At 54.0% G+C, this 25,773-nt stretch overlaps 8 protein-coding genes across 8 annotated transcripts; 5 read left to right on the top strand and 3 right to left on the bottom strand.

The window, feature by feature from the left end:
- Positions 1 to 1,951: 1,951 nt before the first annotated feature.
- ASPACDRAFT_35598 (putative LPS glycosyltransferase) lies at positions 1,952 to 3,291 on the top strand (the record flags this gene model as incomplete). The annotated part of the gene is made up of 4 exons (XM_020200137.1): positions 1,952 to 2,131; positions 2,190 to 2,333; positions 2,398 to 2,459; positions 2,538 to 3,291. 4 exons carry the CDS (start codon positions 1,952 to 1,954, stop codon positions 3,289 to 3,291), a joined length of 1,140 nt encoding a protein of 379 aa, XP_020052075.1.
- A 2,170-nt stretch (positions 3,292 to 5,461) lies between these two features.
- ASPACDRAFT_64215 (uncharacterized protein) lies at positions 5,462 to 8,449 on the top strand (the record flags this gene model as incomplete). The annotated part of the gene is made up of 1 exon (XM_020203978.1): positions 5,462 to 8,449. One exon carries the CDS (start codon positions 5,462 to 5,464, stop codon positions 8,447 to 8,449), a length of 2,988 nt encoding a protein of 995 aa, XP_020052074.1.
- A 1,363-nt stretch (positions 8,450 to 9,812) lies between these two features.
- Positions 9,813 to 12,137, top strand: ASPACDRAFT_2613 (M3 family metallopeptidase; the record flags this gene model as incomplete). The annotated part of the gene is made up of 4 exons (XM_020199392.1): positions 9,813 to 11,036; positions 11,111 to 11,237; positions 11,322 to 11,868; positions 11,948 to 12,137. Coding segments are annotated over 4 exons (2,088 nt in total), but the record flags the coding sequence as incomplete, so codon positions are not given.
- A 309-nt stretch (positions 12,138 to 12,446) lies between these two features.
- On the bottom strand, positions 12,447 to 14,540 carry ASPACDRAFT_126540 (uncharacterized protein). Its single transcript, XM_020196950.1, has 5 exons — positions 14,041 to 14,540; positions 13,955 to 13,974; positions 13,796 to 13,903; positions 13,355 to 13,743; positions 12,447 to 13,244 (listed from the first exon to the last, which is right to left on the bottom strand). The coding sequence occupies exons 1-5, from the start codon at positions 14,243 to 14,245 to the stop codon at positions 12,776 to 12,778; spliced, it is 1,191 nt and encodes a 396-aa protein (XP_020052072.1). The 5' UTR covers positions 14,246 to 14,540; the 3' UTR covers positions 12,447 to 12,775.
- Positions 14,541 to 14,975: 435 nt separating this feature from the next.
- ASPACDRAFT_126536 (uncharacterized protein) lies at positions 14,976 to 17,856 on the top strand. The gene is made up of 6 exons (XM_020196949.1): positions 14,976 to 15,210; positions 15,285 to 15,676; positions 15,738 to 15,985; positions 16,049 to 16,197; positions 16,275 to 16,609; positions 16,673 to 17,856. The coding sequence occupies exons 1-6, from the start codon at positions 15,201 to 15,203 to the stop codon at positions 17,516 to 17,518; spliced, it is 1,980 nt and encodes a 659-aa protein (XP_020052071.1). The 5' UTR covers positions 14,976 to 15,200; the 3' UTR covers positions 17,519 to 17,856.
- A 580-nt stretch (positions 17,857 to 18,436) lies between these two features.
- Positions 18,437 to 20,044, bottom strand: ASPACDRAFT_81798 (carnitine:acyl carnitine antiporter). The gene is made up of 5 exons (XM_020205958.1): positions 19,689 to 20,044; positions 19,587 to 19,635; positions 19,517 to 19,533; positions 18,851 to 19,464; positions 18,437 to 18,800 (listed from the first exon to the last, which is right to left on the bottom strand). Exons 1-5 carry the CDS (start codon positions 19,944 to 19,946, stop codon positions 18,752 to 18,754), a joined length of 987 nt encoding a protein of 328 aa, XP_020052070.1. The 5' UTR covers positions 19,947 to 20,044; the 3' UTR covers positions 18,437 to 18,751.
- Positions 20,045 to 21,550: 1,506 nt separating this feature from the next.
- On the top strand, positions 21,551 to 23,665 carry ASPACDRAFT_35696 (uncharacterized protein; the record flags this gene model as incomplete). The annotated part of the gene is made up of 5 exons (XM_020200145.1): positions 21,551 to 22,289; positions 22,359 to 22,509; positions 22,588 to 22,748; positions 23,013 to 23,284; positions 23,378 to 23,665. Coding segments are annotated over 5 exons (1,611 nt in total), but the record flags the coding sequence as incomplete, so codon positions are not given.
- A 155-nt stretch (positions 23,666 to 23,820) lies between these two features.
- Positions 23,821 to 25,734, bottom strand: ASPACDRAFT_47618 (MFS transporter; the record flags this gene model as incomplete). Its single annotated transcript, XM_020201989.1, has 3 exons — positions 23,821 to 25,199; positions 25,279 to 25,512; positions 25,575 to 25,734. 3 exons carry the CDS (start codon positions 25,732 to 25,734, stop codon positions 23,821 to 23,823), a joined length of 1,773 nt encoding a protein of 590 aa, XP_020052068.1.
- Positions 25,735 to 25,773: the final 39 nt, after the last annotated feature.

The following is a 25,773-nucleotide window of genomic DNA, read 5'->3' as shown; positions in this document are numbered from 1 at the left end:
CTATTGATGAGAGCGTCACCGCTCAAGTGAAATCAATGCTTGACATCCATCTAGTGGATGGCTTACCTGAAGGATCGCATTTTTTGTCACCTTTGCCGAGGTTACTTCTCCTCTACCTCAGGCTTAGCATTCATGGCAGTCTCGTAAGAAGCACATGAGGCCAATGCATTCTCGAGCACATCTAACCGTGGCTGGACAAATTCTTCCATGGCCTAATGGCCGTCTGGAGCTCCGTAGGGCCTACGAGTATCCCCGCGAACAGATCGTTGCGTGTCTCAAGGACATCGTAGACAAGCCCGCGCAGTACGGGGTTACAGGGTACTACAGGCCCATCCTGCTTCAAATGAACATCGATATCGGATATCGTGTGCCTTCAGTAAGCTTTGTGTCTCTGTCACGGTGATTGCATCTATGGCTAATCGATAGGAAAAGTTCTCCTGATGGCGGCGACTGCGTCGCACTCGTTCCGCCGCAGAACATCGGCCGCGAAGATGACCCCCCCCCCCCGGTGGCCAGCTGCTTGGGCGGCATTCCGGCTGGTAAAGTTCGAACATGATGGGCTCAGTTCTTGGGCACTGTTAGACCTCTTGGGGCTCTTTCTGAGCAAGCTGGGCCCCGTCTACAATCACCTCAGGCCGGCGGTACTAATGGGGTGAGCTCATGTTGGAGGATCATCTATCTGAAATCACCAGGCCTACAAACTTTGCAGTAATCCTGGGAGCACTTGCAACCAAGGGCTTCAGAGGATTGCGCATGAAGACACTCAAAATGGTCAGAATTGACGAAGAAGCTCCCAGTCAGGTGCGCCAGACAACTCGAAATGTTGTGCGGAGGCGTATCCCTTCTGTAAACTCTTAAAGTTAGGGTCAGTGCCTTTGAGTCTACACATTGTCATAAACCCGTGACTAACCTATCTCGACTAAATATCAGGGGCAAATCCAAAGAAGAGGCAGCGAGGGCGTGTGGGTTGGCGCTTGGCCACAATCATATATATATCATACACCTACCTACGATAACCGGCTGTCTATGGAAATTTGAAGGAGCATTTGGGACCCGGATCCAATTGTATAGTCCTTATCAATAGCCACTGAGGCAATTCCAATCGCTGGAAGGGATACACGGGCGTCCCGCGTCGGTTTATCGAGGTGGACGTCGAAAGTTCTTTGCGGACAATCACTACGGATCATTGCTTATCGGGTGTGATGGATCAGGAACAACGGGCCTGTCTATACAGCTGTTCAAGAGCTGATTTATGCAGCTGCTTGATGGTCTATCTATGTTCCTACTCCAGTACCTATTCAAGTACCTATTCAAGTAACTGTTTGCAACTTGTTCATCTACCTGTTCAAGGGCATGTTTGCATAACTGTTCAATTACCCGCTTAGCTGATGCCTGGACATTAAGGCAGAAAGATGACTGTGGGGACTCGGGAGCGAAGTGGTATGACATCATACCTCTGATCATGACGTGACCCAAGCCCTGCATCCGCCCTGGATCCATCCGTCAGTGACTGCCAAGTTTGTATGAGTAGTCTAAAGTACACATACATCATCAGGCACATCGACCCATATCCTTTGTCGGCTTATACACTAATCCCAAAGCAGCGGAGGATATGGAGAGATCTCCAGGTTCATCTCCGATCGAGTCCCCAGGCACTGATGGAACCTGAACTATGCAGGGCCTTCCGCATTCGGCATCCCGGCCTCACAATTTCCTACCCCGAGGAATGCTTGCCCATGCCCGCATCCATAGAGGCCAAGTCTCTCTTTACCAAAGTCAAACCGTTTGCAGTTAACAACTTATCTAAGATGAAGTTCGAGTGCAACTTGTCCTGCGCATCCCATCATGCAAATGTCTTTCTCTTGCCATCTCCCCATGTTTCGCCGCGGCCTCTCCGACAACCCACCATCTAGCTAGCACCAAAGATTCAGTGTTCGTTCAATTCGACAAAATGATCCGCGGAAGAACACAGATCTCGCGGATTGTGATTGCCGCCCTATTCAGCTATGGACTCTTGATATTCTTGTTCAGTCAGTCGGCGCGGAGGTTCTGGGCCACGGATGGAGTCGATATGGCCCGGAGTTATTTCGAAGACCAGGCTTTTGAGCACATCAAGAACGAAACGCTGGGGGTACGTTTGGCCCACCTACACATATTTAAAGCTTCGATGCTAACGAGTCACTATCTAGTTCGAACATATCTTCGCCATCGGGTTGAAGGAACGAACGGACAAACGCGATTTCCTCACATTAGCTGCCTCGATGGCGGGCTTTCGGGTCGAATGGCTTGACGGGGTGCGACCGACGGAGATCAATCAGAAGTCCTTACCAAATGTGAGTTTCTTTCTAGACCACCCCCGTATGAAGATCTGGAATTAATGCGTATTGTGAAATCTAGGAAAACAGCCTCAAGCCATCGGAAATCGGCTGCTGGCGCGCACATATGAACGCACTCACCAAGTACGGCACCTCCTTCCCTCCCCCCAACGGCTCCTGAGCTAGCGATAATGAGCACTGCTAACAAATCACTCCCGACAGAGTGGTCGAGAACTCGTACTCCACTGCCCTTATCCTCGAAGACGACGCGGACTGGGACATCTTCATCAAGCAGCAACTGCGAGAGTTCGCGCGGGGCGTGCGGGCGCTGACGGGCAACACGCACGGGTCGCGGCAGGCCCCCTACGGAACCAACTGGGATGTGCTCTGGATCGGCGGGTGCGCGTCAGCGGCCAAGGCCAACGAGACGCAGTTCTTCGCCATCCCGCAAGATCCGACAGCGCCCAGCATCGACCACCGCGGCACTTGGGGCGGACCGCTCAAGGAGTGGAAGACGCAGTACCCGGAGTTCCCGGAGACGTCGACGCGGTTCGTCTACCGGGCGGAGTACGGGTGCTGCACGTACGGCTACGCGGTGACCAAGCGCGGGGCGGAGCGGATCCTGGCGGCCCTCGCCGTCGACCGCATCGTCGCCGCCGTGGACAACTCCATGGGCGACCTGTGCGGCGGCAAGGACGGCCGCCCTCAGATCGAATGCTTCGCCCCCTTCCCCAACCTCGTCGGCACCTACCGGGCGGCGGGCCCCGCCTCGAAAGACTCAGACATCCACAATGGCACCGACGAGTGGCACGAGGCCCAGGCCTGGAACCTGATGTATAGCACCCGGTTGAATATTCATAACCTGGTCGCCGGGAAGGATACCGTGTACGCGCAGTATGAAGAGAAGTTCCCTTGGTCCAAGTGGAAGCTGAGTCGGAAGAATTTCCACTATCCGCAAGGGTACCTGGTGCATTAATATTGACCTCTTGATGTTTCGGTCCCTTTTTTTGTTTTTGTTTTTTTTTTTCTTTTTTCTTTTCTTCGTTGCGAAGATACGGAGTTCACTGAGGGAGTACATTGACTGTTCGGGTGGTGCTAGTGGTGGAGGTGGTGGAGGTGGTGTATGCACAGCGGTCGCATCATCTGTACATTATTAATTCCTAGCATTTTGTTCATTCATTAGCATTGCCGTTGTTAGCCTTGTCCACTTGTTGTATATGGGAAGTTGATGGACTCTTCAAGTTCGGGAGTTAAGTTACTCATAGTACTAAATTCTAGCGTAGGAAATAAGACCGAGTAAAACCGAAAATGGAGTCCTTGCAGCTCGGCTTGGCGGGACTTGAATTTACGGCGGCACGTCGCTGAGTGAGTGAGTCCCCCTTCCCGCCCTTCCGAAAATTGACCTGGCTTTGCGCATCCATCGTTGAGAACCTGGAATGAGGAATGTGTTGCTGCCGCTAGTAGCATCTTGAAGGATCGCTCTTCTACTACGTACTACATACTCAAACAATATGTCTGTACTACACCACAGGTGCATCTATCCATCGCCTCACTACCTCTTCTTCTCGCAGGAGCACACATCCGGAGGAAATCAAGGAAAAGAAAGGGGCAGATACGAGTGACCTCCGCTTTCTCTGGCAGAAAACCTCTTTACGAAGTCCAAACAACTTGAATATGGAGAACGGCTCCTGGCATGTCGAACGTCGAACTTACCCATGGAAAACTCCCCGGATACATTAGGCACCATCCATTTTTGATATGCCAAAACTCGGGACTATTTTCCTGGGGCTAGAACTAGGTACTCCGTACTCCGTACTTACCAAGTGACCGGTAGTCGGTCCCAAAGCGGGCTAGCCTGGATCCAACCTTGAACCGTACCGTACACAGTACATCCGGTCTGCTGCTGCTTGGTGCTGGCTGGCGGCGACCTCGGGTGGTAGCGGAGCGCACTCATAGTAGGTAATGATTTGCGGTGATTTGCCTGCCTCGGCGGTGAACAGGGGATTTTCCTGGCGGGAAAGGGAGGGAAAAGAAATGCAGTGCCGTATCAGACCAGTCGCCGTCCCATTTCCAAGTCAAAATGTCGGACATTCTTTGGTTGAGGGTTTTTCTGAAGAGCAACTATTGAGAGTTCTAGTACTGAGATAGCTCCTACTGGCAGATAAGTGTTTACACCCTGAAAAAACCCGAAAAAAAAGAGCGAGTCTCAACCTTGATATTATGGGGGCAATGTTCTAGATGCGTTCACCTAGCCCGCATCGACCAGATGGGCCAATTGAAGACAGCATTGGGGTTCTAGTGGGGTGGGAATCGGTCGATTGTTCCTGAGCCCTACATTCGCGAAACTTTCGCTGCACAGCTTCGTCCACTGCTCTTCTCCCTAAGTTCTCCCTCTGGTCAGCAGCATGATAGGTAAAATACTGAGTAGAAGATGAAAGATACTGAGGAGAGGCCGTAAGGTGGCATCAAGAATGGACCGAATCCGCCATCGATTGGCATGCCAGCCCGGCTGATAGCACAATACTTTCAAACTCCGTACTGCTTGCACTGAACTTAACGCTACGCTGCAGTGCCCATGTCGGATGACTCCAACGGAGGGTGCCAGTTGAAAGTTAACTTAGGTTTTCATGTTTCCATACTTTCCATACTTTTCCATACTTTGACCACCACTTAGCTTTTTCGGCTCAGGTAATCGAGGGCTCACACTAGATTCGACTTGCAGCGACTGATTGGTGGCAGTGGCTGCCGTAGAGTGAATCGACCTCCCCGCGACCAAATCTGATCAATCAGAAGCCTCAATCGAAGAATCTGATTGCTCGTCAGAGGCATTGATGAATAATCGGTGATCCGGTGGAGCCACCAGGCTCAGTCAATGCCAGGCCGACGACAACAACAACCAGGGCCAAGTCAAGACTTGACTGAACTCCCACCCCAGCCAGCCGGACAAGCAAGCCCAAGCAAGCCACAAATACCGTCGCTGGGTATGATATCATCTATTCACCTTCACCCCCTGGTCCATGGTCCATAGTTAGTTCGACCTTTCAGACATCGATCGTTTGTTAAGGGCTGGTTTGGCTGCGTGAAAATATGATCATTTTTTCTTTCTTTCCTGCACAGCAAATCCTGTGAATTGAGACCATCCCAGAATGCCAGAGACGTCTCCTGAAGCAGATGCGCATCCCGATCACCAACCACCAGAGACTGCCGCGAATTCGAGCTCGAAAGATCTTTGCCTCAGTGGCCCTGGGAGGGTCTACCCTCTGCGGTCGATTATTGCCCCGACGCACCCTTTAGCACTACCCTACCGATCGTCTTCAACGTCGAGCAGTTCACAACATGTTCACAGCCTGTGCAACGAAAAACTTGAGTTGGAGGACCAGGATGAGCACTTGGAGCATCCGCCCATTAGTCAGCCGAGCACCCCGCCCGAGCAACGATTTTGGTCATGTGACTCTCCAAAGCAACAACTACAACATCAACAATCACCACCGTATTATCAGCAGCAGCAGCAGCAGCAGCATCAGATCGACGGTACTGGATCGATAACCCCTACTAACTTATTTGACCATGCCTCAGGCTCGGAAGGACTAGACCATCTAGACCATCTGAATCTTGAGAATCTCGGCTCACTCACTCTGTCATCCTCACACCGAAGATATGACGCACAGGACTCCGACGAGGACAGCCTCGCAACCACCAGCACCACCAAGACCCTCCAGGCGTGCGAGGATGAGCCGATACACAGACCTGGGGCCGTGCAATGCTTTGGGGCGTTGGTGGTTTTAGAACAGGTGGATGAGGGGACGTTCCTGGTGCAGTTGGCCAGTGAGAACTCGGAGGCTATCATCGGGCATTCGCCGCAGAATCTATTCACCTTGAACAGTTTCTCGGATCTGTTGCGCAACGATCAGGATGGGATTCTCCGCGATCATGTGCAATTAACCGAGGACGACCAGTGGAGTCCGGCCGTGGACGGGCCGGAGATCTTCAAATTATCCATCAACGACCGACACGGGCATCCCCAGCGATTCTGGTCGGCCGTTCACCGCAACCCAGCGCACTGGCACCTGATTATCTGCGAGTTCGAGAGCGAGATTGATCGTCTCAACCCAGTCAACACAGCCGGTCAGACTCTGCCGGCCAAACCTACGGATATCCTAGGATTCGAGCCCACCGCCGATCAAATAGCAAGCAGCACCGTCAAGATCAGCCAACCGTTACGGTTGCTACGAAACAGACGCAGAAAGCCGGGCGAGATGGCTTCGATGGAAGTCCTCAACATCATTAGCAAGGTCCAAGATCAGTTGGGTAGGACGCAAGACCCGGATACGCTGCTGAATGTCTCCATCGGGCTGATCAAGGAGCTGACTGGTTATCACCGCGTGATGGTCTATCAGTTTGACCACGAGAATAACGGGAATGTTGTTGCAGAACTGGCCGATCCACGATTCTCCAAGGACATCTTCAAAGGACTCTCGTTTCCGGCCGCGGACATCCCCCAGCAGGCCCGGGATCTCTACAAGAAGAGCAAGGTCCGGCTTCTGTACAATCGCGATCACATCAACTCCCCTCTAGTATCGCGAGACCTCGAGCATGCAAAGGCTCCGCTGGATATGACCTATGCATTCCTGCGGGCGATGTCACCTTATCATCTAAAGTATCTAGCTCGGATGTGTGTCCGCTCCTCGATGTCTATCAGCATTAACGATCAGGAAGATCTCTGGGGGTTGATTATATGTCATTCCTACGGAGAGCACGGCATGAGAGTCCCCTTTCCGGTCATACGCCTGACCAGGTTGATTGGCGATTCGGTGTATCAGAATATCAAGCGACTCTCCTGTATGTCGCACCTGAAGGCCGGCAGTCCCGCCAACCAGGCGGCTGCGTCCGAGATTCTGAAACAGGACAGCCACACATCCGAGGCGTTGCTTAAACTGTTCGACGCAGATTTCGCAGCTCTTTCTATCCGAGGACGAACGAGTATACTCGGCGAGTCCACGGACTTCCAAGAAATCCTCGCTGTGGTCGAATATTTCCGGTCCAAGAAGCTAGACTCTGTTGTGGCTTCTAACCATGTCAAACGAGATTTTCCCGACCTTCACTTTCCGCCTGGTATTCATGCCGTCTCTGGTGTCATGTATGCGCCTCTCTCCCTGCACAAAGAAAATTTCATCGTCTTCTTCCGCCGTACGCAGATGAAAGATATCCGATGGGGTGGAAACCCATATGCAAAGTCGCCCAGGCAGCCTCGCAAGGATTTTCGGGTCTGGCGAGAGACGGTCGTGGACCGATCTCGGGAGTGGACTACGTCGCAGACCGACAATGCAGTTGTCTTGGGTATGGTCGGCTCTCAAGTGTCGAGCGACTGGCGAACGGAAACGGGACCCCCTTCGTCGTCTAGCCAGCATGCCAAGTCAGCCGATGAAATTCGAAACACTCTTAACACGATCATGAAGAACCTTGGGGTGGTTCTGGGAGGCTCGTTTGACTCCGAATTCCAAGACAGCATCACCCGTTCCTATTCTGCCTCCAAATCCCTCCTCTACGTGATCAACGACCTCCTAGACCTCACGAAGAAGGAAGAAGGATACAACCTTATCAAAGATGAATTGTTCGATATTTCATCCTGCTTTCACGAAGCCACCAAGATGTTCGAGGCCGAAGCGCAGCGCAAAGGGCTTTCCTACAAAGTCATCCATGAACCAGGTATCCCGAAGGGCGTGCTCGGTGATGAGCGGCGCGTGCGCCAGGTGATTTCGAACCTCATATCCAACGCCGTTCAGCATACCTCCGAGGGAGGGATTACCGTCGAGATGTGGCGGGACACGGTCACTCCTGCGCCGGGGCGGGCTATCATCAACATCACCGTGGTCGATACCGGGTGTGGCATGTCGTCGGCCAAACTCGACATGCTTTTTTGCGAGCTGGAGGAGATCTCGACGGAGCGGAAGAATGGCGGTGCAACCGACGAAAGCTCGACCGCGCTGGAGCAACCGCACAAAAAACATGTTCTGGGAGTGGGACTTGCCTTGGTTTCGCGGATTGTCCGCAACTGCCATGGGCAGCTTGTGGTTCATTCCGAAGAAGGCAAGGGCAGTCGATTCGCAATATCACTTCAGTTCGATACCGGGTAGTACATGCACCTGGACCGAACTCCAACCTCTACATTACAATCTGCCTCGAGCTGTGACGGGCTTTCTGATTTTTTCTTCGCTTGGACTTCAGCTAGCGCACACGAATTAGCCTCTGGTTTTTCTTCCCCTTCTCTTCCGACGCAGAGGGCGAAATGCCCTGGAGATTCTCCGATCCGGTCTTCTCCACGCCCTTGTCCTCCTGCTCTGTATATACATATATATCTTCTTTTTTTCTGGGTCTTTCTGGGGTTTCTTTGTTGTATCAACACACCGTCGACAGCGTTCGAGCAGGCCATTTTGTTTCCCTTTCTGGATAATTTTCCTTCCAGGAATTTTTTTCTTTCTCCCGGATTCTGGAATTTTGGGAAGAATGAATGATGACGATATTGATGACATTGATGGTCTTTGATCACGTCGCGGCAGAGCTGCCTGCCCTACTTGTTTTCTATTCATATTGTGGCTTATTATAGACACGAATACCCCGAGAATATCAGGATTGTTTTCCTTTGCGACGGTCTTGCTTTCGAAACTGAAACTATACCCGATACCCAACCACCTCAGAAGTATGACGGATTCTTTCACCGGCAGTCGAGGTGGGTGATTGGTTGAGCAGCTCGATGCTTCTACCATGGGTTTCCCTGCCAATGCTGTGAGGTTCAAAGCTTATCGTCAGCAAGCTTCCCTGGGTTTTGACAGCTGTCTAAGTTCTTTATCCACTGGCACAGCGATCAAGGCTTAATGTTTCAGCTTACAATAGCATTGTATGTCTACGAATCGAAATCTGAGGAATGATCACTCGTGCGCCTTTCGCTTGGGTTGTTCAGGTTTCGCAATCGAGCTGAGTAATCACCTTACCTACAATAGCATCGGTTGGCTAACTTCTTAATTGCCTCGATTTCTTCTTCCATCTTCTAGTTAACATGTTCTGTAAGAAACAAAAACGTTGGCCGTTTTTCACTTCCGGTTAACATAGATTGCACCAGGAACCTGACTATTGTCATGAGAACTGAACAAAATACGCATTTATCACCGCCGGAAGTCCGAGTGGGCATGTGTATCACTCACGTGCAGCTGTCCCACGCGGACGTCAAGGTCAGGCGCCAGAGCTAAGAGCTAATTGTATCTGCCCACCAGTTGAATCCCTCCATGCATTATCACGTCCGGCACGTGAGTCAAGCAATAAGCACTAAGCGCCTGATATACATTAGTGAATTTAGCTGCAACACTAAGGAATAACAGCCGTCAGAGAATACAGCCTGTACATAAAGGCCGACCTGCTTCATTGCAATGCAGCGCAACAAATCAGAAGAAATTGCTCCTTTGTCTCGACCCCATGATGGATACCCCAAATGCTCATCCTCTCCCAACCTTCGACATCACCGCACAAGGCCTCGCAGAAGAAGCCGCAGAACTAATCGCGTATCTTGAACACTCCGCCGACAAACTAGTCGCCTCCGTCGCTCGCTCGGAACACACCTTCGACACGGTCATCCGGCCGCTGGCCGCGATCGACAATGAGCTCCGCGCCCGCGTGCAATACATCGCGCTCTTCCATGGCGTCTCCCCATGCGCCGAGATCAGACGGGCCTCGTCTGCGGCAGAGAATAGAGTGGTCCAGGCGCACTTGGCGCTGTTCCAGCGGGACGATCTTTTCGCGCTCGTCGACGCAGTCCATGCCAATCCTCAACAGCACGTGTCCGTCGACGAGGAGGATCTGAAGCTGCTAAACAGGCTTCATCAAATGTTCATTGATAACGGAATGAAGTTGACCGGGGCGAGCCGGGAGCGCTTTACGTGGATCACGCGGCGATTGGTCGACTTGCGAGTGGAATTCATGCAGAACCTTGGCGCGGATCCGGGGTCTGTATCCCTCAGCGAGGGCGAACTAGCGGGGTTGGGTGTGGAGGGATTTGAGGTTGTCGAGGAAAGCAGTGTCGATGCTGCTACTACGACGAAACGGTACCGGGTGCCCCTTACCAAGCCAGTCGTGACGAGAATCCTGTCTCAATGCAGCGTCCCGCAGACCCGGAAGGAAGTCTTCCTGCGTAATCAGAACCGGTACCAGCCCAATGTCGAGATCTTCCGGGAGATTGTGATTTTGCGCGACGAAGCCTCGCGGCTGCTGGGGTTCGAGTCCTTCGCGCACCGCAAGCTTCAGCAGCAGCTCGTCAAATCGCCGGACCGTGTGGAGAAATGGTTGAAGGAGCTGCACAACACCTTGAAACCCCTCGCGCAACAGGAAATGGAGCAGCTGCGAGCTGTGTCTGGAACAGACGCCATCCATCTCTGGGACCTGGATTTCTACCATAACCGCATCCTCCAGCAACAGTACCATGTCGACCACGAGCGCGTGGCGGAATACTTCCCGGCTCGAGGCACGATCCAGCGCATGCTAGGCGTCTTCGAGGAGCTGTTCAGTGTGCAGTTCGAGAAGATTGACGCCTCCGGCAAGCACACCTGGCATGCGGATGTGGATGCGTTCGCGGTCTGGGAGGCCGATAAGTCGGCCTTCATCGGGTATCTCTACGTGGACATCTATCCCCGGCCGGGGAAGTACAACCATGCGGCTAATTTCAATATCTATCCTGTGCGGCTTTCCTCACCCTCGACCAGTCAAAACTGCAGAGCTATTGTGCCTGGACTGACCCTGCAGCAATCCAGGCTTACCTCAACAGCGAGGGCAAACGAACCCCCGTCGTGACCGCATTAGTCTGCAATGTCTCGCGCGGCGAACCGGCCCTGCTGCGCCACCAGGAAGTCATCACCATCTTCCATGAACTCGGACATGGTATGCCCCCGGCATTTTACCCTCTCCTCTTCTTATCCCATGCCCAACTTCCTCCCCGACACTAACCCTCAGGGTAAATAAAAGGAATGCACGACCTCCTCGGCCAATCGAAATACGCCCTCTTCCACGGCCACCGCACTGTGGCCGACTTCGTCGAAGCCCCCAGCCAACTCCTCGAGAACTGGTGCTGGGTCCCCGACTGCCTCCGCCGACTCAGCAGCCACTACACCTACACCTCATCATCATCACCACCATCACCATCACCACCCTCAACCCCCCAAACCCACACCCCAACCCTCACCCAACCGCCCCAAAAAATCCCCACCTCTCTCCTCACCGCCCTCCTGGCCGCCAAACCCCTCAACCTTGCCCTCCTCACTCTCCGTCAGATCGCCTTCAGCACCTTCGACATGGCCGTCCACCACCCTACTTCCCCGGCCGCACTGCAATCCCTCGATATTGCGGCGACATACAACCGCCTCCTCGAAGAAACGACCGGTCTGCAGGGCCCGTCACCGTCCCCGTCAACTTCCTCTTCCTCTGACCAGAAGTGTTGGACCTGGGGCCACGGCCACGTCACCACCGCGCACTACGTCTGGAGCCAGGAGGCGAACTACTATTCGTATCTTTTGTACGTTCCCTCCCAACACTTTCCTTGTGGGATTTAGATCAGGCGGGTTGAATGCGCAAGCTAACTCTATTGTGAACAGTACCCGCATGCTGGCAGCGGAGATCTGGACTTCGCATTTCCAGGCGGACCCCATGAGTCGGGAGGCGGGGCTGGCGTACCGGCGGGGGATCCTGGAGTATGGCGGGAGTCGGGAGGAGTGGGGGTTGATTACTGGGTTGTTGGGGAGGGAGCCGGGCTTGGGGGCTTATTTGAGGGAGTTGGGGGTGGAGTGTGGGGAGGATGCTCTTTAATGTTTCGTACTGAGCAGTAAGTTGAATTGTGGAGGGGGGTTAGGTTTTGCTCGGTGAAGGGCTGATGTGAGGGATCACTCTTTGGTAGGTGAGTAGGGTATTTACTCTGGGTGGCTGAATACTCATAAAAGTGACTGGTCCATTTCGGGTTCTCCTTTCACTTCTAGTGCCTTTTTCCTTTACGTGTGTGTGTGTTCAGTGGCGATGTTTTACCCTTCTCAGCGGGTATACTTCTGCACAAGTGGATAAGGTCAATCCACTACAGGCATCAAAAAAAAAAGTAAAAGAGGGAGTATTATATTTCTTTGGTTTTTGCCTATATCGATAGATTACATGTCATAAAGTGCAACCGAAATAGCTCGCCGCCGTGAGGGCATCGACCGGCAAGCAGTGAAGAGAAACTGGGATGAAGACGGTAGTCCCGAAGAAAAAAAGGAAAAGTTTTTGGTCTGGTAGATCTTCCAGATAGAAGGATTTACAAAAGCACATACTTAACTTTTCGCCCATCACCAGATCGCCGATCCAGTTCCACTATTGACGATCATTCCCTGGTGAAGCGAGCGGCAGACATGTCTCATCGAAGAGAATGAGCAAGCCGTCAGCCAAATACCTCGCTCTCACGCCTGCGAACGCTTCCACTTTTCCAGGCTGTTCGCCAGCGCCGTCTCCGACGAGGGGCTCGGCGTGCTCGTCACCGTGACATCCGTCCGCTGCAGAACCTGAATACTGTTATGGTGGTCCTTGACCGGACTGGTCAGAGCGATCTCGCCCTCCTCGAGGCGAGAATAGGAGCTCTCGGACGTGCGCCACGCCTTCGCGACCTGCTGGCCCGCGCCCGCGGGACGGAACTGCGGGTTCTGGATCGTCGACCGGGTGCGGCTGCGCCAGTAGTCGCTGATCTTGAGCTTGCGGCGGAGGCCACTGTCCATGAGTAGCTTCGAGAGGCAGGGCATACTGAAGATGAAAAAACCGCAGGCCATCTCGGCAAAAGCCCAGAAGAGCAGCGGCGCGATCATGTACATTTGGTCGGCCGTTTTGGCGAAAGAGACAGTATGGGCCAGGCGGAAGCAGGCCGCGATAGATGCGCTGGGTGAGATCGGGTTAGTACAATATAGATGGGGTGGTTGGAATGTGAGGACAGGAATGCAAAGGCAGGCGATGGATGTGAAGAGGAAAGAGGGCGAGGAGAGACGAACAGAATACCAGCACCAAAGATTACAGAGATGCCCATCTTCTTCTGCCAGCTCATCTGCAGGCCCCAGATCATTCGTTGCGGAAGCAAGAACATGGTGATGTCAGAGAAGACCTGCACAGCAGCTGAGCAAAGCATCACGTCCGGCAACGAATAGCATTTGCTGGGGAGGTAGAACTCCCAGATTGCTCGATGCGGGCGACACTGTGCATTCAGCAAGATCACGCACAGCAAGCCCCACAGGCACTGCAGTGCGGAAACTGCCATGCATGCCCACCAGAAAGGGGTCTTGGCGCCATCGACCGGCACGAAGATCCGACACCAATCGAGGAGAATGGCAGTCTTGATCAGAGGAAGGACGGCTGAATAGCAGCAGCCGTAGATCAAAATCAGCTAGGTCATATCAGCTGCACTACCCGAGACCCGGGAGCTCGGTTGCCCTTACATAGAGGGGTCTGACAAGATCGCCCATGTGAAGATTCCATTGGTGGACGAAATAGCCCGGTGTCTGGATCATCTCGTAACCAGCATAGGCAGTACCCCAGTAGGAACCCTAGGTATGATAAGCATTGAGTGTTAGGCAGGATGAAAAGGAGACACGTACAAAGGCACCGATCATTAAAACTATTGAACCAAGTTGTCAGTTTGGAACTGCGTAGCCGAGCAGCATGGGGTGTCTAGCCAACTTACCATCCTCGAGACGAATGGAACGATCCAGCCAGACCCGCACGTAGATGCGCAAGCACATACACAGGGTCGCAACGACGGTGCAAACCGTAATGATGCCCCAAGCCAAGCTGTTGTGGTTCGGAGGATTATCAAAGTTAGGGGTGACGCCTTCTGGGGCCGCAAGGGCCGGCTGGGCAAACAGCGTGGCTAACTCGTCGGTAGACATTGCGATGGATGAGACCCTCCCTCAATCAAGGTGGGCTCCATCGAATATAAGTTGTTCGTCGAGTATGACAGGTCGAAGGGGGGTCAGTGTCGAAGTACGAGGATCGGGAACAAAACCACATGGCTACCGGGGGATCGTCTATGCCTCACACTCCCTGGTGGTTGACCTCTATCAAGTACTTGAAAAATCAGACTTTCTGACAGATTCCGTTTGCGTAGCTGCATTCACCTTGCTCCCCACTCACGGCCCGTTCGCCAGATGCTAGGAAGGCATCCGAACCAACCGTTGTCGGGCGGGTGGGGACTGGCCGTGGTGGTGAAGGACCTCCTTGCCAACGGCGTTCAATTTTGACAGCCAGATTTTTGGAGAATTGAGCCCACTGCGGTGCCACTACCACTCTGGCGGTGCCGATCCCTGTCGCGGAGGCACTCAGGGTTAGCGCCCGATTTGCAAGACGGGATAACACTCCCAAGTGATGAGCACAGCAGTAGCCAACAATGCGGGAAAATCGGTCGATCTGTGCGCACTGGACCCCGGGGAAGTTGAACAAAGTCCTTTGTGTTGTTTATCTATCCATTGTTGGTCTGGGGACCAGGCGTTCACTAAGTTTCATTGAGTGGACAGGCTGACAGCAGCAATGCAAGGGTGACAGCTGATCACAGGTCCTTATTCCTTTCCCCACTTTAGTGCCAAGTGATTAGCAGCTGACGGACTGTCTTGACAATTCCTTCGAAACGGCTGGACCTCAAGAACCACCTTGGGACTCCAATCAGAGACAACGGTAGCTCCTCCAGGAACTAGTCGAGATATCGTAAGCCGAACGGCCTGTGAGGAGAGGGAGGAACCATCCCCCTCATGGCGGTTCGTCGCGGCGATCTCGAGGCTAGCCTACTTATAGGCGTTGCAGTACCCCTCCTTTGCATCTCATGGCACAGCCCCTGATTTCTCAAGCATTATGGCGACCGGTAAGTATCCTTCTGCGGTCGATTCAGTTGTTCTTGCGACGCAGCGACTGAAACAAGAATATGGGAACTCCTAGTCTCTCACAGCTCTCATGCGCCCGCAAGGGCCGACGAGTATCCTGGTCAGGCTGACCTGCGCAAAATGATGGCTCAACAACCCTTGCCTGCTCTAGAACCCAACCTCGTCGACCCTGAGACAATGACTGGCGATGCACCGACCGTTCAGGCGCATGCCGTGCTAGATCGGCTCAACACGGCCCTGTCCAGCAAGAACGTGGAAGCGCTCCAGAGCTGTTTCTATGCCAGCCAGGCCTATTGGAAAGACCAACTGGCACTCACATACCACCTCCGCACATTCAACACACCGGGTGTAATTGCTGCTGCGATGCTGGAAACAGCTCCCTTGCGAGGGCTAGGAGATGTGTCTGTAGACGGAGGCGCGGTCTTTATTCCTGCGACACCCACCTTGGTCAGTCTCTACACACAATGTATGGTGTGACAAATGCCGACCGAGGATAACCATATCTTAGCAATTCATCGACTGTGGAATCCGTTTCCGAACGAGCTCCCCGGCAGCGACAGGAAAGGGAAAGGTGGTACTCTTGCCGGTACACACTGCAGAGAAGACGATCGAGTGGAAGATTTGGGTTCTGAGTACCATGCTGGAGAGCTTGGATCTTCATCTGGAGGACCAGGGACTGTTGCAGGGATCGAGCAAACAGTATGCCGATGCGGAGAGATTCGAAACCGATGTGTTTATCATCGGAGGCGGAAATGCGTAAGTGAAAGAAAGATGGCAAGAATGGGAGAAGCGAGGCTAATGGATGGTGGTGGTTCCCAGAGCTGCCGCGTTGGCCGCGCGCCTGAAGACGCTGGGAGTGGAAAGTGTCATGGCCGAACGCAACTCCCAGGTTGGCGACAATTGGGCTCGTCGCTACGACTGCATGCGCTTTCACATCCCCACTTCCTTCTGCGATTTCCCGTTCATGCGTAAGCCATCTCTTTTTCCGAGCAGGTACAAGCTACGTCTATCTGACAAGGTGCCTTGGCATCATGGCGTTATATAGCTTACGGTCCCGAACTCCAATCACCCCATCTACTCTCGCGCAACGACCTGGCAGGGCAAGTTCGACGATACGTTGCGACCCTTCAACTGAACGTCATCACGTCGGCTCAGATCCAGTCAACCCAGTACAACCAGGCGACACAGCAATGGCAGATCAAAATCCAAACCCCGACCGGCCAACACACGGCCATTGCGAAGCACCTCGTCCTCGCTACTGGCATTGCATCCCAGCAACCCTTCGTGCCTTCCATTCCCAACAAAGACGCCTACCAGGGTATCAACATCCACTCAACTCAGTACCAGAATGCCAGGAAACTGGTGGATCAAGGCGTTAAGGTAGGCACCTGCTTAGTACCTCCTCCTCCTCCTTCTTCAGCCAAGCTAACTCCACCACCCCAGTCCGTTCTTGTCATCGGCTCCGCCAACACAGCCTTCGATATCCTCGAGGACTGCCACGCCGCCGGACTACAAGCCACGATGAACGTGCGCTCCCCAACCTACATCGTCCCGATCGAGTACCTTCTCGACAAGCGCAGTCTCGGCGCCTACGACCTCGGCGTCGAAGCCGCCGACCGACTCTTCCTCTCCCTGCCCGCCGTGATCGACAGCCAACTGGGCGATGGCCTGATGAAGCTCTTTTCATCCCAGGAACCCAAACGTTACGACGCGCTCGCCGCGACCGGCTTCCCCGTGCGCGACAGCTCCCACGTCGAGTCCGTCCTCATGCACAACCTCCTCGAGCGCGCAGGCGGCCACTACGTTGACGTCGGCGGCACCAAACTGATAGCCGAGGGCAAAGCCGGCGTCAAGGCCAACGTGGAACCAACTGCATACACGGCCACGGGACTGACCTTTTCGGACGGTTCTTCGCTGGACGCTGACGCGGTGGTCTGGTGTACCGGATTCGCTGATCGGGACGTCCGCGACACCACGGCGACGCTGCTCGGTGGTGGGGCTGCTCGTGCTGCCTCGGGGACAGGCGGCGACGACGACTCCACAAATGCGGACGGTGAATCTATCCTAGGTCCCGAGGAGATTGCCGCCCGTGTCGAAGCGACCTGGGGCGTGGATGCGGAGGGTGAGATCCGCGGCATGTGGAAGCGGCATCGTCAGCTGGACAACTTTTGGATCATGGGCGGGTTCACGCAGCAGCATCGCTGGCATTCGCGGACGCTGGCGCTGCAGATCAAGGCCGCTCTGGAAGGGGTCTTGCCGCCGGCTTATCGGGATACTCCGCGTGTCTGAAGGATCGAATCTGGAGGATTGTCGTTCTGGTGGTGGAGGTTTCATGCACATAGTTCTTTCTCTTGAGTGGTTGTCTGATTTAGTTCTTGATGTAGATTCTCGGATCGGTGCAATGAGCGCAGGGCCGTGAAAGAATCCTGGCGCATCTGTGGGCCCTGCTTGATGGTAATTTAGATCCGGTCAGACAAGCATACTCATGTCTGCCTTGTTGATATATTGCAATATTTCCTAATGTTATGCGATAACAGTTTGCTGGGAGAAGGTCGAGTCTATTCGTACTTGTTTTCGGAAGCTATGACAGCACTGGAATATGGTTTTGAAAAGTCTTTGAGAGGGAGTTAAATGCGCTTATCTCACGGAATAATTCCATACAGGGCCAAGAAACGCGACCGATATCTGCCGCAGCATTACTTGGTGGTTCTCTGCATATTCAAAAAGGTATTCAATGCCGGGCTTATCGTACCTGCCTGAAACACATGAGGCCATCTATACCCGCACATCAGTCTGTGTCTTTCTGAAAGTTAGTAGCATGATAAAAGGTTTAGTCGGTGAGATACCTGAGTTGATAGAGTTGGTGGTCCGGACCTTGTGTGGTGTCATCGACGGATTGATCTATATATCTCTTGTGCGGGAAGCTTTTGCACTGCACCACAAAAAGAATGGATAGCCAAATAACGTGTGAACGAAAGGGGGTTAAGGAACAAGTAAAATGCAAGTTTAAACAGAGAAGAATCCGAGCATACACTGTCAGCCCAGGTGCGCTATTCGTTATGTTGAGTTGAAATATAGTTTAGGAATTTGAAGCTTGATTGAGGGTGAACTGCTCGCGTGCTCTTTTCTCCCCGACCTGGTACACCTACTCTCAGCAAAATGAGTCAAATTATGCTAGAAATCAACAATTATCAGTCAAGCAATTTCGCACATTCAAAATTGATAAATTCTCCATCTATATTGGAATTTGGCTGTCAAAGCCGTGGTCCCTATGTTGGCTTCAATCACGAAGAGAAGATTGTAATTGGGCTTCAGGGAAAGGCATGCATGATTCCCACTGCTTCTATTCAGACGCAGTTATTCTATCGCATTCATTCTATAGCCCTGCTTGGCGCAGTAACTACAAGATCCAAGATGGTATACCCGCTAGATTGCATCCAACGTCCGGAAGCAGCTCGAAACTGCAGCCAAAAAATGTCATGAAGATGGTCGTGTAGATCACCAGGATCCGCCAGACGTCGTCTAGTCAAAGTACTTCTTCATAAGGTTATGGGCTAATTCCACACCAGCACTATCGTACGTCAGCAATAGGTTATCAAAGAGAAAGAACATAGGACTCACAAAGTCGCTGCGTTGGCTGGGACAGCACGGGCCAGAGCAGGACCAAATCCGGGGAAGAACGCCTTGAACCCGCCGTTGGCATAGACAGCGCGAATGGTTCCTCCGATGGTTGGCCGACCGGGGGCACTCTGCAGGCGAGACTTGACGGTATCGACGGGGAAGACCGGAATCCACATGGCGATTCCAGCAGCTCCACCTGCGGCCAGCACAGCGGTCATTGAAAGCTCACCTGTGACGCGTCCCTGCTCGTCCTTAGGCGTCAATGTCCGCTTGATATATTCGTACGCGGCGAAGTACGCCGCGGAACCGGGTCCGTCACGAGCCAGAGTCATCGCGCTACCACGGAACACACTGCGAATTCCTCCCTCTTTGTACAGTTGGCGCACCACGTCCAGGCCGCCCGAGTACTTGGGCTTCTGACCAGGCGGAGGCGGGTTTTGACCTTGGATCTGTAGAAGCACCTTAACGCGCTCGAAGGGAGCCGTGATCAGAGTCATGGGAATCGCCGAGAAGAAGCCCGCCGCAGAGATTTGGCCGATGGTGTATTGGGGGGTGTTGTGCTTCACCTCTACGGTGGACAACTTGCTGACAAGCGTTTTTCCGACATCGTAACCCTGCGATGGTCAGCTAGAATACCCCAAGTGCTTTACAAGCGATAAAACGTACCCAAAAGCTAACAGCGACTGATAGTTCATCGTTAGTCAAAGACTTTACAGGAGAAAGTTCGCGCACTTACACATAGGCGTCACTCCCACCAGGGGAGCTGAAACACCCGCGTACAATCCCTGCGGCAAGTTAGCGTGACTGCACAAGAACCGTAGGCAACATCCCGACTTACACGAGCAAGACCTTCGCGTGCGACCGTCTTCTTGACCACATCTATAGCACCAGCGTAGACGCCCCGTTCTGCCGTCTGCAACCGCACCTTGACCAAATCGAAAGGATGTCCGACAACGACGGCGCACACGCCGCCCACACCGCCCGCTACGAGGGAGCGGATCTGTGCGATTGTTTGGTTGACAGGCTTGGTCTCTGTGACGGGAAAACTCTCTGGGATCGGAGGCGAGACCGATGTGGATGTGGATGTGGTCGACATGGTAGAAAGGAAGACGCTCGAGTGAAAGGCTGAGGCTAAGGAAGAGAGAGAGGGTGGTAAGAGGAGGAAAGAAGAGAGAGGAGAATCGTCTGGTAAGCAAAAAAGCAGAAGGATGGGTCTTGAAAGAATAAGAGAAACAGAACTGGGAAGAAAAGACAGCCAGCAGAGCTAAGTACAGTACAAGCGATCGGTCAGTCGGTCGGTATTCCGGAGTAAGCTAATCTGGGGATTGTGACGAGAGGCCGCGGGGAGGAGGGAACCTCGGCTCGGCATGCGGATCAAATATGGCTCCGAGAACAGGGGTCAGTCGCGGCCTTTCCTTCCGAGGTCATTACCGTCTTCTGCCTAGTGACGGTGGCATCGTGAGTAGTAATGGTAGTGATTGACTGACACTTCCCAATCTCATCGTCATTCATTCCAACCCATTCCTCGTCATAGCTGCCCGATGAAGTCAGAAATCTGACAGAACACTATAGACAATGTCCAAGCATGTTTCTCCTCGTGGTCAATGGCACCGGGTGAGCGGAAGTCAATCGTGGCCGTGTTGATGATCATCTGTCCAAGGATCCAGCAACGGACGACAGGAAGATTGCTTATCGAATCGAGGGGGATGGCGGGCACATGACTGGTGACTATGCCAAGCTTTCACATGCCGGTTTCGGTCAATGCAGAAATGTGGCTAGTGTGTGCCAACGATGGCTGGTGTGGATGGACAGCTGTGGCTGGTATCCCCGGTCATAGTCTCTGTACTATGAATATATCAAGTACAGATCACGCTGTGGCTCGGTGGACTTTGTTGTTCGTCTTACCGGTGATCTCAATTATCTAAGTTTTGTACATGCACACTGACCGGCGTTTCATTACTGCCCAACGGTGAACATGCCCCTTTCCCCTTTCCAACCTAGACTGCAATCTGACACTCTCACTGCAGGGGGTTCGTCAACTTACTGGTTCGGAGCCCCAATGTTGTCTGCTTGGCCGCGGAGAAAAATTCCTCAGATATCTGGTATAATAGAGATCATTATGCGTCCTCAGTGAACAGTCAAGGTAGCCAAAGTTCAGGGGAGACGACTTTGCGGCAGATCGACCCTGCAGATCTATGACAGGTTCCTCGAGACCGCAGTCTGCCGTTCCAGACTCGCGGCTCGGCAGCATACAGATCGCACGAACCGGTTCAAACTCATGTTTTTATCTGCACCATTGCATCATTGATCCTGAATTGGTCCGATCGCGTGGTTGACAACTTGACAGCTGAAGGCCATCGATCGATCACTCGCTCTTCTGTGATGCCTCTGGGTTCTGTCGATTTTGCGATACATCCAGTGTTGGTTGCCTTCTGCTGCCTCGATCGATCGGATCTTATATATTAAAATGCAACCGAGGGCAGAAACTATAAAGCAGTGAAAACAATCCCGTTCACAAGCCATATAGACACTCAAACTTCTGTGAGACGTCGTGATGGACCAATACACCAGTTTTATGGATACTGCGTCGCTGCGCTCCGAGCCGTCGACCGTCGCGCTCGACAACTACCCAGCCTCACCGTGAGCCAAACTCGCTCTCAAAAAGAATTCAGCTCTTGCTTACTGGCGTGCAGACCTCCAGAGGCACTGATCGCTGGCTTTCCTCATCCCCCTAGCCGGGCGCGCAAGGATGAGGAGCATCCAAATCTAACACCCAAGCCATCCCTTAAAACCCTCCGTCGCAACTACATGATCCACGAGCTGCCTCTTCTCCACGAGCCTAATCCTTACTACAACAATGACAGCGACCAGCAACAGTTCCATCCGCTTCAAGAACCAGGCCTCTCATATGATTTGATTGCTCCAGCCGCATCGGACGATGCTGCTCCCCTCCACAGCCTTGAGCGTCTCGCCGACCTCATGTTCTCTTCGGAACACATGCTCTCTATTCTCAATAATCCACGCTATCTTGCGCGATTTCGCGAGTTTTTGCTCGAGGAACGTCCGCGCTCGCTTGCCCTCCTGACTTACTACCTCACAGCCCGCAAGGCTCTTCTAGCCATTGACTATGCCAACGCGCTCGTTCGGTCCGTCGTCGACGCGCCTCCGGTCACAATTGCGACGCCCGACCCAATCGTGGGCCAAATCTCCCATCCGGTGCTGTACCAGCGCGTCACAGAGGCTCTGCAGGCCCTCACAGCGGAGGAGCTTCCCGCTTTCATCACCGCCCGCTGTATCAGCTTGACGAGTAGAGTGGTCGAGGAGCGCGTACGCGGGACTCTCCCGCCCAAATTCCAGGGTGCGTCCGATGCGCTGGCGGAGGTGTTCTGCTTGACCGATCCGTCACGACGGGACAACCCAATCATTTTCGCCTCAGAGGGTATGCTCTCTCTCGAACTGACCGGCTACTGGTTCAGATTTTGATCCTGCTATTGACAACCATTTATAGAATTCCATCGCACGACTCAATACGGCATGGATTATGTGCTTGGTCGCAATTGTCGGTTTTTACAGGGGCCGAAGACCAACCCGAACAGCGTGAGACGCATTCGCGAGGGCATCGAGAATGGAAGGCATCATTCCGAGCTGTTCCTGAATTAGTGAGTCGCTTACGACCCGGACCGCCAGAGCGTCAAGATTTTGCACGGGAAGAGAGATAAACTAATGCGCGAAAACAGCCGCCGCGATGGCTCCCCGTTTATGAATCTACTACAGTGCGCCCCACTGTGCGACAGCCGTGGCACGGTGCGATACTTCATCGGCGCCCAAATCGACGTCTCCGGTCTGGCCATGGACGGTGCACAGATGGAGTCCCTGCGCGCTCTGCAGGCAAAGCAACGTCGAGCGGAGGCCAAGGCGGCGGAGGATGCGCGGGACGGGGACTCTATGGAGATCATCCAGCCAGAGGAAGGGATAGAAGAGGAAGGCGGGGTGCAGGTCGGTTTCGACGACGATGATAATGCCACAAAAGTCTTCACATACCCTCCGACCCAGCCACCACTCAACCACGAACCGTCGCAGGCAGTGATGGAAAATGGTCATCATCCCCATCACCGGGTCGGAGAGAGTCTCAGATCAATAGGATCGGTGTACAGTGAGAGAGATGACGGCGAAGACGACGACGACATCGACCGTCCCAAGGACGAATTCCGGCAGCTGACCGAGCTGTTCAGCCCGCGGGAGTTGACCGTCACGCACGAGGTCGGCGGGACGCTCTTCCACCCCAGCGCGGCGTCCAGTACGGCTGGGATGTTGGATCGGGGCAGCTGGCAGGCGATGAGTCGGACGTGGTCGATGGTCGAGGATGAGGCCATCCGGGAGCGAGAGGTGAAGGAGTCCATGTGGAGAGGCTCGTTGACCGGGGTGTATGAAAACGTATGTCTCCCTCTTTCACCCTTTTTCTTTCTCGTCTTCAGTTGTTTCTATTTGCATTTCTGGCAAGCGATTTGCGACTGACACTAAAACCAGTACCTTCTGGTACGACCGTACCCCTCGCTGCGGATTCTTTTCACCTCCCCCGCGCTCCAGATTCCCGGCATGTTGCAGTCCTCCTTCCTCTCGCGGATCGGGAGTACCTCAACGGTGCGTGAGGAGCTGCTCGAGGCACTGAAAGGGGGGCGGAGCGTCACCGCACGCATCAAGTGGGTGACGAGGTACAACACCCAAGGACGCGATCGATGGGTCCACTGCACGCCATTGCTGGCGAGTAATGGGGAGGTGGGGGTCTGGATGGTGGTAGTTGTGGACGACGATTGACCGGGATTATTTTCTTCGATTGATTTAAGAATAAAGGAGCGGGGCCCGGGGGCGGTGTTCGGTGTACAACAATTCGTTATTCGTGGGGAATCATCTAGACTAATACATCCATCTGTCTATAATATATAACCATGCTTGCATCCACACCATCATGCTCAGCTTCGTCGAGAAAGCAAGCCCTCCGCTTCCTCGCCATCCCGATCGGCCAGATTTTCGGCAACCGCTAGTCCCTCGGCGCGGCCCCGTTCCGCGTTGGTGATCCAGATCAGCGGGATCGGGAGCAGGATGAGCACCGCGACGAAGAAGAACCCGCTCCGCACCTGGCCCGTCTTGTCGATCATCATGCCCACGATGGCCGGGCCGATGAACGAGCTGCCCTTGTCCGTGGCGGCGTACAGGGCGTAGAAGGCTGCTTCGCTGCCGGGAGGAATCAGCAGCCCGAAGAAAGAGCGGCAGTACGAGGCCAATCCGCCTCCAACCACACCGTGCACGACAGCCAGCGGATAGATCTCCCAGGGCTGCTGCAGGCCGATGACGCCCCAGCGCTGGACAAATGGCAAGTAGGCCAGCAGTCCGTACAAGGGGATCAGCTCGAACAGCGCAAGACACAGCATGATGGTCTGATGCGACTGCAGACCTAGCCGGCGCGACACGATCGGCCACAGGAACGCGCCCGCCATTCCGGAGACCGTGGCGGTGATCGACAGGAGCGCGATCATGGTGGTGCTCAGGTGCAGCTCGGTGCGCGCGAACAGGATCGCCGTGCTGGACACCGTCGCCAGCGCATCCGACAGCAAGAACCAGGCTACGAGGAACAGGCGCATCTCGCGCAGGCCCACCGCCACCCGCGCGGTTTTCCACAGCGACCTCCAGGCGAATCCCACGAGGCTTAGCCAGAGCCGCCATCTAGCGCGGGGTGGGCCGCCGTTGCGTGTTGCGCCGCCGGCCTCCTCTAGCGGCGGGCCGGGGCGGGTGCGCAACCACCGCCGGCTGACCAGTGTGAACGCGCACCACCAGAGACCGACTAGCAGCAGCACGCAGCGCAGCGGCAGCGTGCCGGATGATTTACCAATCGAGGTCTTTGAGAGAGTCAAGAGGAGCCCGATGCTGAGGATTTGAACGAGCACTGCGGCGCAATAACCAAGCCCCACTCCTTTGGACGATATGCGCGTCGACAGCTGTAGTTCGGGAGACACGGCTTTCGTTGTAGAGGACTGACCGGATTCGCCCTGATCATGACCATGCGACCGGGCAGAATGCGTGCGAAAGTTATCGTCAGTCTCCTCTCCATCAGGGTGTAGCTGGTGAAGCTCTTCCGGTGTCTCTTTGGTTGGTGAAGCGATGGACGGGTCGTTTGCGACGAGGACGGGCAGAAACGAGTTGAGCACGACGAACGAGGACCCCAGACATACAACGCCTACCACGACCAGGAGCGCACCAAGAATATAGACGGAGGGGGAAATGAACATGAACAGCATGCTCGTTACGGATCCCACGAAGCCGAAGGTCATGAGGAGGGTTTTGCGGTTACTCTCTGCAGAAGTGGAGCATTATGGTCAGTGCTGATGTATGGAGCGAGGCGCTGAGAGAGAGAGGTAAGCTGGTGGTCATACCGTAATCTGCCAGCGCGCTGAACGATATCAGAGTCAAGGCTTGCACAAGCACCGCCAGGGAGAAGGTGTACATGGCGAAGCTGGCGGTGGTGATCTCCAAACCCATCAAGTGGACGACGCATTGTTCATTGGAGTCGCCCGTTGGCGCGTTCGGCCCAACGCATGGCTGATGGCTGGATTGGAGAAATCCTCGCTCGCGAGCCAATTGCTCGAGGGTCAGCGGAAGGAATGATCCTGGGACTAGTAAGCTTGTGCTGACATTGAGGTGCACATGAACGAGGGGAGCGAAGACGTACCGACACCGCAGACAGCGAAGACCTCGGCAGCGATGCCGTAAGCATACCAGCCCCAGATTTCCTGCCGGCTGGTCGGGGTGGTATCCTCACCGGCGTAGCGCGGCGGACGTGATGAAAATTCCTCATCAGAGAGGGAATCAGGGCCTGGAACTGAAGCCATTGAGAACGTTCCTGGGAAGATGAGAGATTGACAAACTGG

Source organism: Aspergillus aculeatus (genome assembly GCF_001890905.1).
Source record: "Aspergillus aculeatus ATCC 16872 unplaced genomic scaffold ASPACscaffold_19, whole genome shotgun sequence".
Lineage (NCBI taxonomy): Eukaryota > Fungi > Ascomycota > Eurotiomycetes > Eurotiales > Aspergillaceae > Aspergillus > Aspergillus aculeatus.
This window is presented reverse-complemented; position numbering and strand designations above follow the sequence as displayed.